General features: G+C 40.3%; 1 protein-coding gene across 1 annotated transcript in view; it reads left to right on the top strand.

The window, feature by feature from the left end:
* PCSK2 (proprotein convertase subtilisin/kexin type 2) overlaps positions 1-18,633 on the top strand; it is a 203,848-nt gene that overhangs the window by 182,673 nt on the left and 2,542 nt on the right. Inside the window, exons 9-11 of the mRNA XM_074949536.1 lie at positions 8,347-8,562; positions 10,268-10,368; positions 12,176-12,403. Of these exons, the coding sequence (XP_074805637.1) occupies positions 8,347-8,562; positions 10,268-10,368; positions 12,176-12,403 (545 nt within the window). The remainder of the gene's footprint in view (positions 1-8,346; positions 8,563-10,267; positions 10,369-12,175; positions 12,404-18,633) is intronic.

An 18,633-nucleotide genomic window follows, 5' to 3' on the forward strand; every position in this document is an offset into this window, starting at 1 on the left:
TCAAGTCACTCCAAATTTAGTCCCTGCGCCCATGTCTGCCCAGGCGCTCCTGGCCGACGTGGCCAGAAGCACCTCGGACATGACGATGACAGCTACCAGTCGTACTGTACCGTCTGCTGCCACAAGGCAAGGGGTTGCTGCTGCTTTGTTGCAATGCAGTACCGCGTCTGCCAGCACCCAGGAGACATAGGGTGACGGTTACCTGAGCGGACTCCATGCTTGCCGTGGTATGGCATCTGCACAGGTAACTCAGGAAAAAAGGCGCCAAACGATTGTCTGCCCTTGCTTTCACGGAAGGCCTGACGATATGTACCCAGAACCACCCGCGACAATGTTTTAGCCCCATCAGGCATTGGGATCTCAACCCAGAATTCCAATGGGCAGCGGAGACTGCGGGAACTGTGGGATAGCTACCCACACTGCAACACTCCGGAAGTCGACGCTAGCCTCGGTACTGTGGAAGCACTCCGCCGAGTTAATGCACTTAAGGCACTTAGAGCATTTTCTGTGGGGACACACACACTCGAATATATAAAACCGATTTCTAAAAAACTGACTTCTATAAATTCGACCTAATTCCATAGTGTAGACATACCAAAAGGATGTCTTGCTAATTCTCTTTTAAATTTAGGACCAATGTACTACTACAGTTTTTACAGTGTCCAAGCAATGGGTTGTAATCGTGGGTTTTGTCTTGTTTGTGTGAGTTAAGATAAAACTTTATTGTAACCTTACAGAACTGGGCTGCATCTCTGAGGCCAAATTCCATGCTCTGTTACACTGTTGTAAATCTGATGTTACTCAACTGATTTAATTACCACTGGTAAAGCTGACATCCGTGTTTGGGCAGTTGAACTCTTTTTTTTCTTCTCTACAAAGACAAGAGGCAGCTACTGCTAGAACAGAGAGAATGTTACCATGTTGCAACAGTCCCCCAACGTAGTAACTTTTGTAATGTAGATAGGTCCTTGATTTACATGTTTCACCTTTTGGATTTAAATTATTGGTTTAAAGGCACAGGACCAACTCAATTTTGATTCTATTCAGTTTGTAATGAAAAATATTTTCATTAATTTCGTGCACTTTTTTTTTTAAGTGAAAACATTGGAGTGGAGCCATTTCCCTTCAGTGCCTGAAACAAAAAAACAGGACTCAACTAATGCATGAGAATGCAAAAATGAAACTGGCCGGCCTATATTCATAGCATAATCTGACTGGGAAAAAAATTTATACTTTTAGTGGTGAAAATTAAATGAGATGTTTAAAATCCTTTCTCCATTAATAGTCTAAGGTGTTTCAAAAACCACTGATGAGGGATTACTTTTGAAATGTGATTAATACTAGAACTGTGCAAACTACCTGCAAAAATGTAAGGTCAGACTCAAATATCCTAACTCACATTAAACACCACCAGAGCCCACAGGGGTCCCACTGAAGTAAGGGTGATTATGTGAAGAATACACATCATCAGTGTGGTTTAATGTAGCTATGCCAATTTACAACAGTTGAGCAGAGCACTGGCCTATGGAGATGAACAATTATTGGGAGCAAACAGTATCTGAACTCTTCTGAACCTCGGAGGCTTGATTCAAGCTTTGGACTAAAGTTCAGTTCCATTCATACATTTTTATATTACAAATGACCTACCTGATTGAAGATAACTCCTGAAAGATCTGTTTGTGTTTTGTTTACATATGACCTAAATGGAGCTTTGTTTTCCTCTATATTAATGCCTTTTTTAGATATGGAAAATGGCTTGACCATTAAGTTCATTATTTATTAGTTTAGTTAAAGAAAATATCAATTATTAAATAGTAACCATTATATTGACACTTCCAATAAGAGCTTTCAGTGGGCAGGGAAGTCTGAGCCACCTGTTGTGATTCAATAAGATATGGCCTATGCCTTCGAACTCCATAGGCAAGACACCCTTTCAGGTCAAAGAGCATTGCATATAAGAGATACTTGCAGGAATGTGCCTGAAGGAAGGATAAATCCTGTTAACGGAATTAATGTATAAATAATTCAAGAGACCACTCAAAGTAAGGGCTATAGGTGAGTCCTTTCTAAAGGATGCAGTAATGGATTTCCTTGAATATAGCACTAAGTACATAACTCTAGGCTATAATGGGAAACCATACTCACATATGCCTTACATTAGGCTGTGTAATTCTTGATAAAAAATGTTGTCTATATTCTGGATTCTAATCTGATCTAGAAACTGATCACTCAAGAGACAAAAGCTCTTGTTAAGGGAGGCATGATCCAAATCTGAAGCTCTAGTGAAAAGGCTTCAATACAGGGATAAATATGGAGATGGGGATTAGGGCTAACCTACAACCTGGCAATTCAGGCCATTCAGCTAGCCAGCACCCAAACAGGTCCTGATATATAAAGACATGTTGCTATTGCAGATGGATGCAGGATTTTAGATTACACTTCGCATGTGGGACAGGAGGAGTCAGACCTTGGTCTGAGGAGTGACACAAAGATGTTTGATGTGTGACTTGCACAGACCAATCTGCTAAAAAGCGTTCAGGCCCAGCAACATGTTCCAGCCACGTTGTCTCATGAGTAACAATACACCCCTGTTGAATGTAATTAGCGGTTCTTATTTAAAGACATGGTTAGTATTTATTCTTATTTAAATGTTTATAGGATTCAATATAAAAGCATTAACCTTAACTACAACACTAGAAGAGAAAGAAATATACTTTCTCTTCTGGGAAAGCAGTGTGGAATTTAACAGGAATGAAACCAATGTAGTCCTATGGAAGTGTCATAAGGGCCTATAGAAAGGACCCCAAAAGCTACGGAGTTAGAGAATATCGTTCATTATCTTTTTTTTTTTTTTTTAAACCATCCTACCTAACTCTATGGCAGGGACAAAAATTGCTATTAAATTATACAGGAGATTCCAAAACATTTCTTCTCTCTCAAAGGGAAGAAAGAGAGAATGAAAAATATAACAAAAACATCATGCATTTGGAAACTCTGTTTTTTGTCAAGAAACAGAATTTGTCATTGGGTTTTCTTTTTCCTTTTCATATTATAACTGTTAGTACAGATTTTTTTTCTAAGACACACCTTCACGTTTCCCGCCCCCCCCCCCCCCAATGCTGCCCCTCACATATGGGAGAAATTACCTGTAAACATGTTGTCCTTCAAGTCCCTTCTTAAAACTCTGTTTTGCCATGGATTCTAAAAAAATACTTGACAACGTGAGTCAGTTGGTATGCTGAAACGGGTATTGTCGCATTGTTTCCTTGTACATCCCCCATCTGTCTGTATCCACCAGTTGTCTCTTAGGGCAGATCTACACTTAAAACGCAGCAGTGGCATAGTTAATCTGCCTCCATGAGTGGTGGTAACACTTCTCCCATCAATACAGCTATCTACACCGGGAGCGAGGTTGGTATAACTGTGTTGCTCAGGGGTGGGGATTTTTCACACCCCTGACAGACACTGTTATACCAGTGTACGTTTACAGCGGGGTGGCCAAACTGTGGCTCGCAAGCCACATGTGGCTCTTTTACCATGAAAGTGCGGCTTGCAAGCCCCCTCCACCCCGCATTCTCTGCCTACCAGACCGGAGGAGGGAGGGAGGAGCTCAGGTAGTTGGGTAGGAGCTTCTCTCCAGTAGGGAGGAGGGTCTCCAGGGCTTCAGCCCTGCAAGGCACCCCTGCCGGAGCTCGGAGCTTCAGGAGGAGTGAGGCTGAAGCCCCAGCTCCCAGCAGGTGTGCTCCGGCTCTCAAACTTCTGAAGATTGTCATATGTGGCTTGGAGGGCTAGTAAGTTTGGCCACCCCTGGTTTATAGTGTAGACCTGGCCTTATACTTGGATTGTAAGCTGTTGGGAGGAAGGGCCATTCTTTTGTTCTGTGTTTCTACAGCACTTAGCACAATGGGCTCCTACTCCATGACTGGGGCCCCAGACATGACTGCAGTACGCATATTTTTAATACTAATAAAGAGACATCTAGAGTTTTATTTAAGGAGATATTTCAATAATTAGCCTGCAGTGTTACCCAGTGGTCTAGCTGGCTAGACAACAGTAACGGGAGTTTTCTAAAAGTCTGAGCTCTACAAAGCAACAGTTAAAATGGAAAACGTAGTTACCTAGTGGGCAAGTCATGCCTGTTTTAACTGGTAGTGTATACAGAAGATTACAAATAGGCAACTTGTTGGTTTCTTCAGCTAGATATTGTGTTAAAATAGTGTAGCAGCTGTCGACAACATTCCATGTTTTATACGTGCCGCTGTATTGCATTTCAGTACACTGAAGTTGGAATGAACAGTGTCTTTTAGACTTCTGTTATACCTGTGCCAAATCCACACTGCTTCACCCTCAACTCCCAATTCGAGTTTCGGATTCAAAAGAACCACAAATCTGGAAGCTAGACTCCGAGTTGTATTTTCTGGGAAAACCAGCAGGAATCTGGGTGAAACAAACTTACAAAAATGTAACAGGTCCACTGTCTCCTTGTTCTTTTCTCTTCTCCTCCATGTGTCTTTCTCCAAGCTCCCTCTGGTGTCTCGGTTATGTTCAGCATTTACTTACTCCTACTCTGTTCATGGCCTGATTCTGCAATGTTTCCTCATGTTGAGTAACACTTACCATTGGTGTCAGTGGGATTAGTCTGAGTATATTCATGTGTGACATGTGAGTGTCCGGACTTCAGAAGGAGGCCCTCAGCATTAGACACAACACTAAGTTGAAAACACTGAGTTTTTTCTCCTTCAGGCTAATACCATTGAAATAAGAGTTTCATGTGATTACTGAAAACAGTTGAAATTGCCTGAAACCATAAATCCCTTCCTGGCACCTGAAACAGCTCGGGTTTACTCAAAGCTTGGCACAATATGACCATTAAGTAACGCTGGCCCAAGTTCCAGATTTGTAATTAAGCCCCAGACTGGATAAACGTCCCCCCGTGTTTCCAGGTTTTATTATGCAAGTTTTGATCCGCTTTAGTATTTTCACTAATAAAGGGAGAACTTGAAATGTTCAAATAATCAGCCAAAAGTTTCCCTTGGCAAACTGTCTGAACCTCTGAAGTCTACCACATTGGGGTGGAAATTTCAAAAGAACAGGATTTCTGAGGAGATTTCCAGTCCTTCATTTGGGTTATTAAAGCCTTTCCCATGGTGTTTCCAGTCCTGGCTAGAATAGAGAAGTGAGGAAAAACGTAAGAGAATTGAGGAGAATGTGACAAGGGAGTTAAACTTTTTTTGAATTCTAAAAATTGTTTACTTGTTTCTAGAGGATGATAATTCAGGGCATTTAATATTTTATATGAATGAATTATTTTTAGGAACCTGTCCCAACCAGCACTCTATAGCCTTAGACTTTGCTGCTTGCACTTATCACCTTGTGTATTTTATTTGTGATTTATTCTTCTACACTGTATTAACATTTCACAAGATTTTGCTAATGTGATACAAGAGTCCGTTGTTAACTATCCCAGTGAAGGATGTATTTAAATGCAGGAAAGTTAACAAGGAGATTAGTGACTGCTATCTTCTATTCCTAGTACAAAAACACCACTTAGCCTCTCTTACTCTTCCATCTCCAGAGTTAGCAAATTGGCTAAAGTATAACATCACTATTCTTATCCAATTAAAGGTGCAGTCCTGCAAATTAAGGAGGGAGGTGTTCTTTATGCTAATACTGCTAAGACCCAAAGGCCTCATCTCAATGCCATCATTGGGAATAGTTTTGTGGTATTAACAAATATAATCTCACCACAGAGGGGAAGCATTGTCTTCTGGCAAGCAGTTACTTTAGGATACTGGGTCCCTGTTTCCCCTTTTCCCCAAACCTACAGCTACCTTAGCACCAGCTGGGGGTTTCAAGTCAAATGGGGTATTTAAAAATGGAAGAAAAAAGGCATTATTTTTCTTTTTTTTTTTTGATGCTTTGCTTTTTAAGAATCACTTGTTGGACAGATACAAGCCCATACCCCTTAGCTTTTGTTCTTACAACATAAATTTTTCGAACGATATATCCAATCACCTATATCTAAAATGACTGACCTCAAGTCTATATGGGTACCCTTAGGCTGATTTCAATAAGCTATCTATTGTCATAACCTTTATTACAAGAGTCCTTCTTCAGAGAACAAATACATCCTAACGGCAGAAATCCCACTGTGATATCAGCGAATTATAGTGCTATTTGCTAACTCATTTAAAAATAATGAATTTGCATCGTCTACTGTGTTATGATAAAAGGTATGAGGCACTGCTGTGAAATGGGATTTGGTTTAAAGTACAGTCTGAGAACATACCCTATTAAAATGACATTGTAGGGTGCTATATTTATGTGCTCCGTGACTTCCAGATCACATTTGCTCATTAACTAGCCAGAAGGTAGTTTTCCTAACCTTCAGCACTGCAGACATATCCGAGAGTTAGATATTAAGCTGTGCTCTTACTCCCTTTTATATTATCAGAAATAAACGGGGGTGGGGGATTAAGATTTAAACTCAAAGGGTAAAATCTTCAGTGAAGATAATGGAAATTTTGCCATTGACTTCAGCATAGTCAGGATTTCATCCAAGGTTTCAAGACTTGCAATCAAAACATTTCTCTATCCACCCCTCACTCCTCTTTTCTCTGGGGTAAGGTGCTGAAATAACCCCTCCCTCTTCCTGGTTGCATGGAGTTGTTGGGAGGATACTACTCTTTCCCTTTAGCGACTGAGAGGGTTCTATCATCATGTCTCCTTTTGGCTTAGATCTCTCCATCCAACTCCAGCTTCATAAGGGGAGTTCTTTTGTTGCTAATTCAGTTGCTCTCATAGAGGTATTGGTTCTCCAGCACTAACAATAATTCAAGCTAGTTTGGTCAGTAAAACAAGTAGATATGAGTAAAAAATGCCCAGGGAGCCAATCTATGGAGCAAAGAAAGTGGTGACAGTTTTACATGGTTTTCTAGCCACTCAGACCTTAAGTGTACCTTATAAACCTGGTCAGTTAGATGAACAACAGATCCATTTTAATGGAGCACTTTTTCCAGATCATTTATGATCTGGAATAAGTGGTAAACAGTGAGGTGGCAAAATTTGCAGATGATACAAACTACTCAAGATAGTTAAGTCCCAAGCAGACTGCGAAGAGCTACAAAAGGATCTCACAAAACTGGATGACTGGGCAACAAAATTGCAAATGAAATTCAATTTGATAAATGCAAAGTAATGCACATTGGAAAACATAATCCCAGTTCTACATCTAAAATGATGAGGTCTAAATTAGTTGTTACCACTCAAGAAAGAGATCTTGGAGTCCTTGTGGATAGTTCTCTGAAAGCATCCACTCAGCGGCAGTCAAAAAAGTGAACAGAATGTTGGGAATCATTAAGAAAGGGATAGATAAGACAGAAAATACCATATTGCCTCTATATAAATCTATGGTACACCCACATCTTGAATACTGTGTGTAGATGTGGTCACCCCATCTCAAAAAAGATATATTGGAATTGGAAAGGGGAAACAAAAATGATTAGGGTATGGAACGGCTGCCATATGAGGAAAGATTAATGAGATTGGGACTTTTCAGCTTGGAAAAGAGACAATTAAGAGGTCTATAAACTCATGACTGGTGTGGAGAAAGTAACTAAGGAAGTGTTATTTACACCTTCTCATAACACAAGAACTAGGGGTCACCTAATGAAATTAATAGGCAGCAGGATTAAAACAAAAGGAAGTATTTCTTCACAAAATACACAGTCAACCTGTGAAACTCCTTGCCAGAGGATGTTGTGAAGGCCAAGACTATAATAGGGTTCAAAAAAAGAACTAGATAAATTCATGGAGGAGCGGTCCATCAATGGCTATTAGCCAGGATGGGCAGGGATGGTGTCCTTAGCCTCTGTTTGCCAGAAGCTGGGAATGGGCGACAGGGGATGGATCACTTGATGATTACTTGTTCTGTTCATTCCCTCTGGTGCACCTGGCATTGGCCACTGTCAGAAGCCAGGATGCTGGGGACTAGGTGGACCTTTGGTCTCACCCAGTATGGCCGTTCTTGTATTCTTATGTCCCCATAGTGCTTAGTGCCTGATATCAACTCCAGGTTCTAATGAATCCATAAAATGTCTTAGCACAGAAGCCTTTGGTGTGCCAAGCAAACAAAATGATAAATGAGAACACTCTGCACATAAAAGATTGCAGAACAGGCTGTGATTAATGGTTAACTGGATTTTTAAAGTCTGCAGAAGTCCATGAACTTTCAGCTTGCTACTGATGTACATTTATCTAAGGCCTGTTTTCTCCTTGACAGATGGATGCTTTGCTTCATGTTTGAATGCATAATTTAACCTGACAGATTCAATTTCTTTTCCACAGGGCCGTGGCGGCAAGGGAAGCATCTACGTCTGGGCCTCTGGAGATGGAGGCAGCTATGATGATTGTAACTGTGACGGCTATGCATCAAGCATGTGGACTATCTCCATCAATTCTGCTATTAATGACGGCCGGACAGCTCTGTACGATGAAAGCTGCTCTTCGACCTTGGCCTCCACGTTCAGCAATGGGAGGAAGAGAAATCCTGAAGCTGGTGTGGTGAGTGCAGATATTATTGTGCTGTAGTCCTGCTCCCTACACTCACGTCTGTATGCATCATTTTCTGCTTAGGAGCAGCAGATGTTCCTTTGTTAAAACTAATATTTTTCTCATTCACAATACCCGACAATGCCCAAACTGTCATCTGATGAGAAGGGAGGTCGATATTGAAAACAGCAATGAGCTTCTATGCTTTATGGCTGCATGTAGGTGGTGTTCCCTAGTTATCAGAATGCAACTTGGAAAGTGAAGCTGGGGCTTATTTATTCATATGTCCTCAGAATTTTTAATTCCCAGGCAGACATTCTTTGTGTAATTGCATGAGAATGAAGAGTTGAAAGACCCAGGGTAACACATTACCTCCAATTGGAGCATATTTTAGGCTAATACAGTCATTGCCAATTTGTCTGTAATCCTATGTATGCTTGGCAGAATAAGGATGATAAGAAAACAAGGTCAGGGCAAAGTAGTAGTGAAATATGGAATATTGTCAAGCTTCTTGGGTGGTTTCTGCATATTCTCGCTCCTTGCCAGACTGCTTAGTGTTTTTCTTGAGAGGTTCGGCTAGAAGTGTGGTTACAGAAATGGTGGTTTATTTAATAGCTTAAGAAGCCTCTAGAGCAAAGGATTAAAGCTCCTTTTTAATGTGTGTAAAACTCTAAATAAACAACCTTGACACTTGCATCACAAATTCCCATTGTTTAATTCAACAGTGATCTATTTATTATTAATTATTATTATTATTATTAGCATTATAGTAACACCTAGAAGCCCCAGGCATGGGTACTGTACAAAACAGAAGATGGCCCCTGCTCCAAAGATGAAACATTAGGTGTCAGATTATACCTGATAGGTGCAGGCCTGTGTTGAGGGCAAAGTGGAGCTTCACACTTTAGGGGTACAATCCCTCACGGTTCCAGGTGTACACTGGGAATGTTTCCACTATGCCACCTCTTGGAAGGGTACAGCATGCTCCTCCCAATATGCTAGTGTGTGGTGGGGATTCTCTTACTTTAATAGTCTTCAGATCATTCAGGGTGGGTTCTGATACTTAAAAAGGGCCAGCCAGGTGTCTTAATACAAAGGTCAGTGTTTGTCAACAGATACTACACATTTTCCAGTTATTTCATGTTCTGAGTATAGGGACAAAGTGGACTGTCCTAGATCTGTTGTATGAGTTTGAAAACACTGACTTATTTCATTGGGTCAGTTGTATGCCTGAAGCGATCTACATTATGTACGTGACTATCACTGTGCAATTTGCTAGCAGACTGTCACATTTGCCTTTTAGTGGCTAGTCCTCATAGATGATAGCACCCTACTACTGCTGCCTGCTATTGGAGCTATCCTGTAACTCAAGCAGTAGAAGACTATTATGGTGCTAAAAGTCTTGGGTTCAAATCCTATTGATGACCAAAGGGGATGGAGAGGCTTTGTGACATTTATAGAAATATATCTCTCTGAATTTTAGATGTTAATGAATATTTACTACTTACTGTCATTGTCCAATCATGTGTTCCCACCTTCACTGTGTATCTATCCATTCTATTTTAAAGGTGATCTATTAGTTAGAAAAGGCAGTAATTTATTCTGTTCCTAGTGACAAGTATAACATTACCCTAATCAACAAGTATTGCCTTCCATGTCTGGAGCACAAGGGAGAATGAAATAGCTATTCTTACACATTTTTTCGATATTTTTGCAGGCTACTACGGACTTATATGGCAACTGTACCTTGCGTCATTCTGGAACATCTGCAGCTGCACCTGAGGCAGCTGGTGTGTTCGCATTGGCACTGGAGGCTAAGTAGGTTTAGGAGAAGAGGGATTTTTTTGTTTTGTTTTTTTTGAATTACTTGTCTGTAATGCTGAAGTTAAGGGCTATTAAAGCTAGAACAGCCAGATCCAAAGCCCACTGAAATAAATAGACTCCTGTTGACTTCAGGGGCTTCGAATCAAGCCCTGGGTGCAGGAACTTAGATGAGTTTATGTAAATAATGCAATGCCTTAATTTGCATAGTGTATATATAATGTGCACTGCTTTATTTGCATATATTGATTCCTTTTTACAGATATTTCCTCCCCACCCCACCTGCTTGCTCTTTGGCTGCCTGCTGACATGCCCTTCATAGTCTCTCTCTGGCCCCACCGTCTATCTCCCCGATGCCACCTCCCCAAGCTGACTCACCTGTTTCCCTCCTCCATTTTCCTCTGTCCCCACTTCTGCCTGTGTCCCCATGGGCTTCCCCCACCTTTTTGAGTTTTCCTGTGCTCTACCACCAGTTGCTCCCTGACCATATAAACCCTGGATAGCACACAGTTCCCCACCCATCCCTGGACATAGAGGTCTGGCTAGAATGACTGCTTACACAGCACCACTTTCTCCATCGCACTGCCCTGTGCACTTGCCATATTTCTATAGCTGTGAGCAGGCTGGGGTCTGTGCTCCAGACAGGGTCTCTTTTCTTTGAGTTCTGGAGGACTAATAGGTGTCTCTACGATTAAAATCCTAGAACAGTCTGTGGGACTATGACCATAGAGAGTATGTCTACACTGCAGCTGGGAGCAAGCCTCCCAGTCTCATAGGCTTTACAGTCAGAAGAGACCATCGTGATCATCTAATCTGACCTCCTGCACGTTTCAGGCCACAGAACCTCACCCATCCACTCCTGTAATAGACCCTTAACCTCTGGCTGAGTTACTGAAGTCCTCAAATCATGGTTTAAAGACTTCATGTTACAGAGAATCCACCATTTACACTAGTTTAAACCTGCAAGTGACCCGTGTGCCATGCTGCAGAGAAAGGTGAAAAACCCCCAGGATCTCTGCCAGTCTGACCCCATGGAAAATTCCCAAATATGGTGTCAGTTAACCCAGAGCATGTGGACAAGACCTGCCAGGCAGATACCTGGGAAAGAATTCTCACTAGTAACTCAGAGCCCTCCCAGCTAGTGTCCTGTCTCCTGCATATTTTTGCTACTGGCAGTGGCTGATGGGCCACATGCCATTGTAGGCAGTCTCAGTAGATAGACTTGGTCTTGCATGCTAAAAGTAGCTAAAATGTGAGCCACGATATCTACGCTGCTATTTTTAGTGCATTTACCTTACTGAGTGTTCAAATACACCAGTCCTTTCAAACGTATTATGGAAAGAGAAAACCATCATCATCATGTTCCTATTACGCCTCTGACATTTAGGGCAGTGATGAAGCTCCTCCACTCCTGTCTGTTTCTGGCAAGTCTTTCAATGGTTCCCCAGCTGTGCCCCAGGTTTTTCAGCTTGGCTTCCACAGCTTTTCGCCATGTTGTTTTTGGGCAGCCTCATTTTCGCTTGCCTTCAGGTGTCCATGTTATTGCTACTCTGGTGATGGAATCAGTTACCATCCGAAGCACACGGCCGATCCATCTCCAGCACCTCCTGGCAATGATGGTGCTCAGATCCTCTTAGCTGCACTGTGTCAATAGATCTTGGTTTGAGATTGTTCTGGGCCAAAAGATATGGAGGATTTTTCTGAGGCAGGTTGTATGGAATGAAGAGTTTGGACATGTCATACTTTGTCATTCCTCTTCTAAACCCCACAACATAACAACTTTTTCTATGTTATTCTTCCATAGCCTGGAACTGACGTGGAGAGACCTGCAGCATCTGACAGTGCTCACCTCCAAAAGGAACCAACTTCATGATGAAGTCCATCAATGGCGTAGAAATGGTGTTGGTCTGGAATTTAACCATTTGTTTGGCTATGGAGTCCTTGATGCTGGGGCAATGGTTAAAATGGCAAAAGATTGGAAGACTGTTCCAGAGAGATTCCACTGTGTTGGAGGATCAATACAAGAACCTGAGTAAGTGAAGACAATGCTCTTTTCCCGCTCTATGGAGTTTGTTCCCTTTTCAGGCACTTAAGTGACCACAGACAGACACAGACACACACAGAAACAGTGACCCCAACACATCCTCAGTATCTGATTTTTCCCCCAGAAATTTATGTCCCGTACTGCTCAGGCCTCTCCTCGACAGCACAAATATTTTAAGTCTATTATTCCTTAAAAGGAATAATATGCCATCTTATTATTTCAAATAGTTATTCAGACACTTACATTTAAACACACTGATTTAGATAAAACAGTAAAACAAGTTTATTAACTACAAAGAGATTTTTAAGTGAGTACAAGTAATGAGGCATAAAAGTCAGAAATGGTTACGAGAAAAATAAAGATAAGATGTTTGCTAAAGCCTAATTTAACAAACTAAATTAGAATCAAGCAAAATTTCTCACTATATGCTCCAGCAGATTATTGACCAAACTCTCAGGTCAGGACCCCTCCCCAGAGTATAACACCTGCTTTCTTTGTCTCTTTGAGTCCAGTGAATGCAATTGGTAGGGAGAGACGGGTGCCTCGGAGTATTTGTCCCTCTTTTTTTTTTTTTTTTTTTTTGTAGTTTCAGTCTCCCTCTTGAAAAATATTTCCAGCTAGGCACAGGACACAAAGGCTTTGTGGGAGGATGTTCCCTGCTGGCTTTTTCTCACATGTTTGAACTCCCTTTGTCATCCCTTCCTGCTTGATGACTCTGTTTACTGCTTAAATGCAAATTAAGCAGAGCATATATACCTTTGTTTGGGATAGGCCTGTTTGCCAATTTCTGTTTGGGCAGAGCTGTGGGGTTTAAACAAGTGTTAATAACACCATACATGGGAATCTTATAGCTTCACATAGAATGTTAACACACATTTTACCAGCACAATACTGACCATAAAATCATGAGTTTTCAAATGATACTTTACAAAGCATACTTTGTAAAAAAAAGTTTATTACAATAGTGTGTGGGTGTGAACACATGGGTATATTCTGTTACAATGTGATATTTAAACTTGGCAATTTCCTATTTTAATGGATAATTTTAACTCCAGAAAACTAAAACAGTCATGCACAGGTATCAAAGATTCAGTTTGAACATTACAGCATTTAATTGTTTGTTTTATGTTCTCCACATCTCTAATTGCCAGCTAGGTAGGCAAATTTATTTTCTGATTACTTTCATGTGCAAAGCAGAATGAGTCAACAAGTGAATCAGTTAATACTAATTGACTACAACAACTAAAGTTAATTTCATTATTTGAAATACTAACCTAATGATGGCCAGTTTATGCCTATGACATTTGCAATTTGGCTTTTCAGTGCCATTGTTAAAGGCATTATTATTTTATAGGAAAAGGAGAAGAAAGCAATATACCACCATAACACAGATCTAAGATAGGCCGGGAAGGCTGTGAGCTGCTTTTGCAAAACCTCATCCATTAAATTTTGTTTCTGCAAAACCAAAGCCAAGGGGTGATTCAGATTTGACTGCATAACTAAAATGCAGAATGATTGTTTATAAAGACAAATTGGGCCAAAATCTCCTCTCAAGTAGAGCTGGGCAGGATGAAAAGTCAAAACATCAAAAATATTTGCATACTGAAAACCCTTTTATTTTCCATTTTGGGTCAATTGAAATGTTTTGTTTTGATTTCATCATTCTTTTTGTTAACTTTTTTCAGTTGTATTAGCTTAAATTTCTAACCAAAAAGTTGTTTCTCACTGGAAAACTGGAAATTTTCCACTGAATAACTTTTTTCTCAACTTTTTTTTTTTTTTTTGAGTGGGGAAAATCTGTCAACTCCAACCCTATTTCATGAAAAGTTTTGGTTTTGATAACTCAGTATTTTTTAATTAAAAAAAGTGTTGAAAAATTTTTGACCGTCACGGCCTCTATCACTTTAATGCAGCACCCTTAAAGTAAACTGGGATTATACTGGGGTAAATGAAAGAGGTTAGTCCATTATGTCGGGCTGTGTTCAAAAGTTAAAATTGTAGCGAGGTCTTGTGAGCATATTCAGCAAAACGTAGCTCAGTACTGTACCTCATAAGTCTCCCACTGAAATGTATTAGAAGTATGCAGTCGTTCTGCAATGATTAATGTCATCACATCAAAAAAGATCCCCAACTGAAAGACATGGTGGGATGGCAAAATAAATGAAAGTTGGTGCTCTTTACTGTTAAAGTATTTTTAAAGAGGTGCTTTGCCCCGGTGGAGGTATCCAGGGAACAAGGGATATGGCTGGAATGTATTTGCTCTCCAGGGTTTCCCAGGTACAAGAAAGCCTTTTTGGAGACATCTATGCTGTGATTTTAAAAACCCCCATTGCACCAAGTCTCAAAGCCCAGGGCAGATGACTTGGGCTGGGGCTGCAGAACTAAAAACTACTGTGGAGACATTTGGGCTTGGGCTCTGAGACCCTCCCCCCTCATAGGGTCTCAGAACCTGAGCATCTACATTGCAATAGTATAGCTCCACAGCTGATCCCGGACTATCTGAGTCAGCTGACCTGGGCCAAGCATGGCCATGCCATGGGTCTTTTATTGCATGTTCCTTTTGTGGCTGCTCCACTTGCCAAACAGGGCAGTAAAAAGTGGCTTGAAGCCACCTTTTCACATCCTCCTGAGCTACACCTAGCACAGGTTGGACAAATTCCAAGATCCGGGAGGTTTCAAAGGCACAAATGATAGGCCATTTCAATGAGAGTCAGGCACCTTACTGGTAACTGTGTGCTTGAAAATCTCTCCCTAATCTGTTACAGACTCAAGCCAGAAAATACTAGCATACATTTGATTCACAGTATGCACCTAACACATTTGATTGTGATAGGTTTCAGAGTAGCAGCCGTGTTAGTCTGTATCCGCAATAAGAAAAGGAGGACTTGTGGAACCTTAGAGACTAACAAATTTATTTGGGCATAAGCTTTCGTGAGCTACAGCTCACTTCATCGGATGCATTCAGTGGAAAATACAGTGGGGAGATTTTATATACACAGAGAACATGAAACAATGGGTGTTACTCTCACTCTCGTTACAGTGTGTATGGTAACACCCATTGTTTCATGTTCTCTGTGTATATAAAATCTCCCCACTGTATTTTCCACTGAATGCATCCGATGAAGTGAGCTGTAGTTCACGAAAGCTTATGCTGAAATAAATTTGTTAGTCTCTAAGGTACCACAAGTCCTCCTTTCCTTATATCTGTTTGTGTTTTTATATAACTGTCAAATATTACGGTGTTGATGCCGCACATCTGACATGCCTCTTATGTGGATAATAAAATTCATGATCTGCAACATCTTTATACTTTGGGTTTTAAAATAAAAACAAAACCCATATGAGGAGGATCCAGCCCATCTCCAGAGATTGTTTGGATGATGACTGTAACTGACATTTTGCTTCGGCCATGGATAATTGTTTTATTTTTGTAGCTGGGATTGCTGCAGCAATCTTTTCTATATTTAGGTTGGTGAGTACAGGATACACCATAGTGTGCCATAGCAACACTGCTGATCAGCAGAAACAGGCTGGGGAAGAATCTACAGCCTATTGTGTGTAATGTGACAAAAAGACCTCTGTATTTAAAGTTTCAGATTCTCTAGGCTTCAAAATGGAGGAAATACGGATGCCAACAAGACCTCAGTAATGACACCACACTGTTAGAGGTTGTGTAGACTTCTAGCCAGGTGTCCTGAGCTTGATTAATTTGATCTGCATCATTGCAGATTTTTATAACTGTTCAAAGAAAGTTTTTCAAGTTTTTTACTGGCAGAGTAACATATTTCACATCTAAGTGACTTTTAAATCAACTTCCCTCCCCATCTACAGCTGGTGCATGCTGTGAGGAAAATCAGATTTGGAAGATAAAGTCTTTATAGCATTATACCTTTTATTTTGAACATTTTATATTGTTAATATGTATATGTACAATGGTCAAGATTCTGCTCCCTTTATGCACACTGAGTATTTACTTATTCCTCAAGTAGTGCTGGTAAGGTACTACTCCATGTGTGTAAAGGGAACAGAATGTGGCCTAAAGCCATTAATAATGCTGTATGAAAGGCAGTGTAGCCTAGTGGATAGTGCAGTTGCCAGGGACTCAGGAAAGCTGGGTTTTAGTCCCAGCTCTACAACTGGTCTGCTAGATTACCTGAGACAAATTACTTTGCCTCTTTGTGCCTCAGTTTCCCTATCTATAAAATGGGGGTAATGATCCTGAATTCCTTTGTAGAGCACTTTGAGATCTACTGATGATAAGAGCTATGTAATATCATCATTATAACATAAGACCCAGGATTTATTTCATGATCAACACTGTTACTTGTAAGAGGAGACAGGCTTATGGGCACACCTTTTGTAAAATGCTTTCTGTACTGCTCTTAGAAGAATTGTGCTATGTTGTTATTGGAAAAGGGTGGGATTTATAGGTGTAGCAGTTTGTACCTATTTCTCATAAAAATAAAGCATTAAAAATAAAAACATTAGTAAACAGCATGACCGTGATCTTGTAGTAATTTACCTCCTTCTTACTTTACTAAAAAACCCAGGCTGGAACAGAGCCTATTTCACTTAATAATAATAGATAATAATAAAAATAAATAATAATAATTTGGATACCCTTCTGGCTTTTAAGATGTTTTAATAAACTTTATTCTAAATTATTAAAATAAAGAAAAGGTCACATTTTCATATACATTTCAGAAAGCTTTAACACACATAACCTTAGGTTTGGAAAGTGCATGGTAGTTGAAGGGAGAACAGTGAATGATGCTTCTTCCCAGGTTGCCCCCTCTTAATCTGAATTTGGTTAATCATCGGTAATTAATACCCTACATGTACAACAGTGCCTTTCCTCTCAAAGAATCCCAAAGCACTTTACAAACTTCACATACTCTTAAAACAGTTAATCTCATTCCTACCCCTCCCTCCCCCCCCCCAAAAAAAAATGCCATGGGACTTTAATCACTGCAGGTAGTGTGAAATCCTAGCTCCTCTAAAGTCAATGGCAAAACTCCCATTGACTTAAGCGGGGCTAAGATTTCACCCAAAGAGTATAAATTGCACTCATGCAGAGGATGGCCATAAATGTTGTCCTTAGTTTTTATTTCAACCGTATTCAGGCAAATTTTGTTGAGTTCACTGGAAGTTTCTCTACATAAGAACTGAGTTATAATAATTAAGGAATGAAGGCCTCAGGATTTGACATATTGAGAATGTAGAAAAATAATTGTGTCCTGTGTGTGTGTGTTTAAAATGTCAAATATAGCAATTTTTTGGTTTCAATGAGCAAATAAAAGTGTAGGAGGACTTGTGGCACCTTAGAGACTAACAAATTTTTTAGAGCATAAGCTTTCATGGGCTACAGCCTGCTTCATCGGATGCATAGAATGGAACATATAATAAGAAGATAGATACACACACACACAGAAGGTGGAAGTTGCCATACAAACTGTAAGAGGCTAATTAATTAAGATGAGCTATTATCAGCAGGAGAAAAAAACTTTTGTAGTGATAATCAAGATGGCCCATTTAGACAGTTGACAAGAAGGTGTGAGGATACTTAACATAGGGAAATAGATTCAATATGTGTAATGACCCAGCCACTCCCAGTCTCTATTCAAACCCAAGTTAATGGTATCTAGTTTGCATATTAATTCAAGCTCAGCAGTTTCTCCTTGGAGTCTGTTTTTGAAGCTTTTCAGTTGCAAAATTGCCACCCTTAAGTCTTTTACTGAGTGGCCCAAGAGGTTGAAGTGTTCTCCTACCGGCTTTTGAATGTTATGATGCCTGATGTCAGATTTGTGTCCATTTATTCTTTTGCGTAGAGACTGTCTGGTTTGGCCAATGTACTTGGCAGAGGGGCATTGCTGGCACATGATGGCATATATCACATTGGTAGATGTGCAGGTGAACGAGCCCCTGATGGAGTGGCTAATGTGATTAGGTCCTATGATGGTGTCACCTCACAGCTATTTTATGGTGATGAGTAGATATGAAGATGACAATGGTGAGCCATATGAAGTGATAGTTAACTTGGTGAGGCAATAGGTCATCCTTGAGCACTTACTGTATTCTTCAAATTATGTATGGCACAACCTCCAACTCCTACCTGTCTAAGGAGTTCCGTTCTCACTGCTCATTCATGCTCTTCAAATTCTATTACAGTATTTTTGTATGTTTGTATAAACACATGTAGATGTTTAATGAAAAATAAG

The sequence above is a fragment of the Natator depressus genome, chromosome 3 (assembly GCF_965152275.1).
Source record: "Natator depressus isolate rNatDep1 chromosome 3, rNatDep2.hap1, whole genome shotgun sequence".
Classification (NCBI taxonomy): domain Eukaryota; kingdom Metazoa; phylum Chordata; order Testudines; family Cheloniidae; genus Natator; species Natator depressus.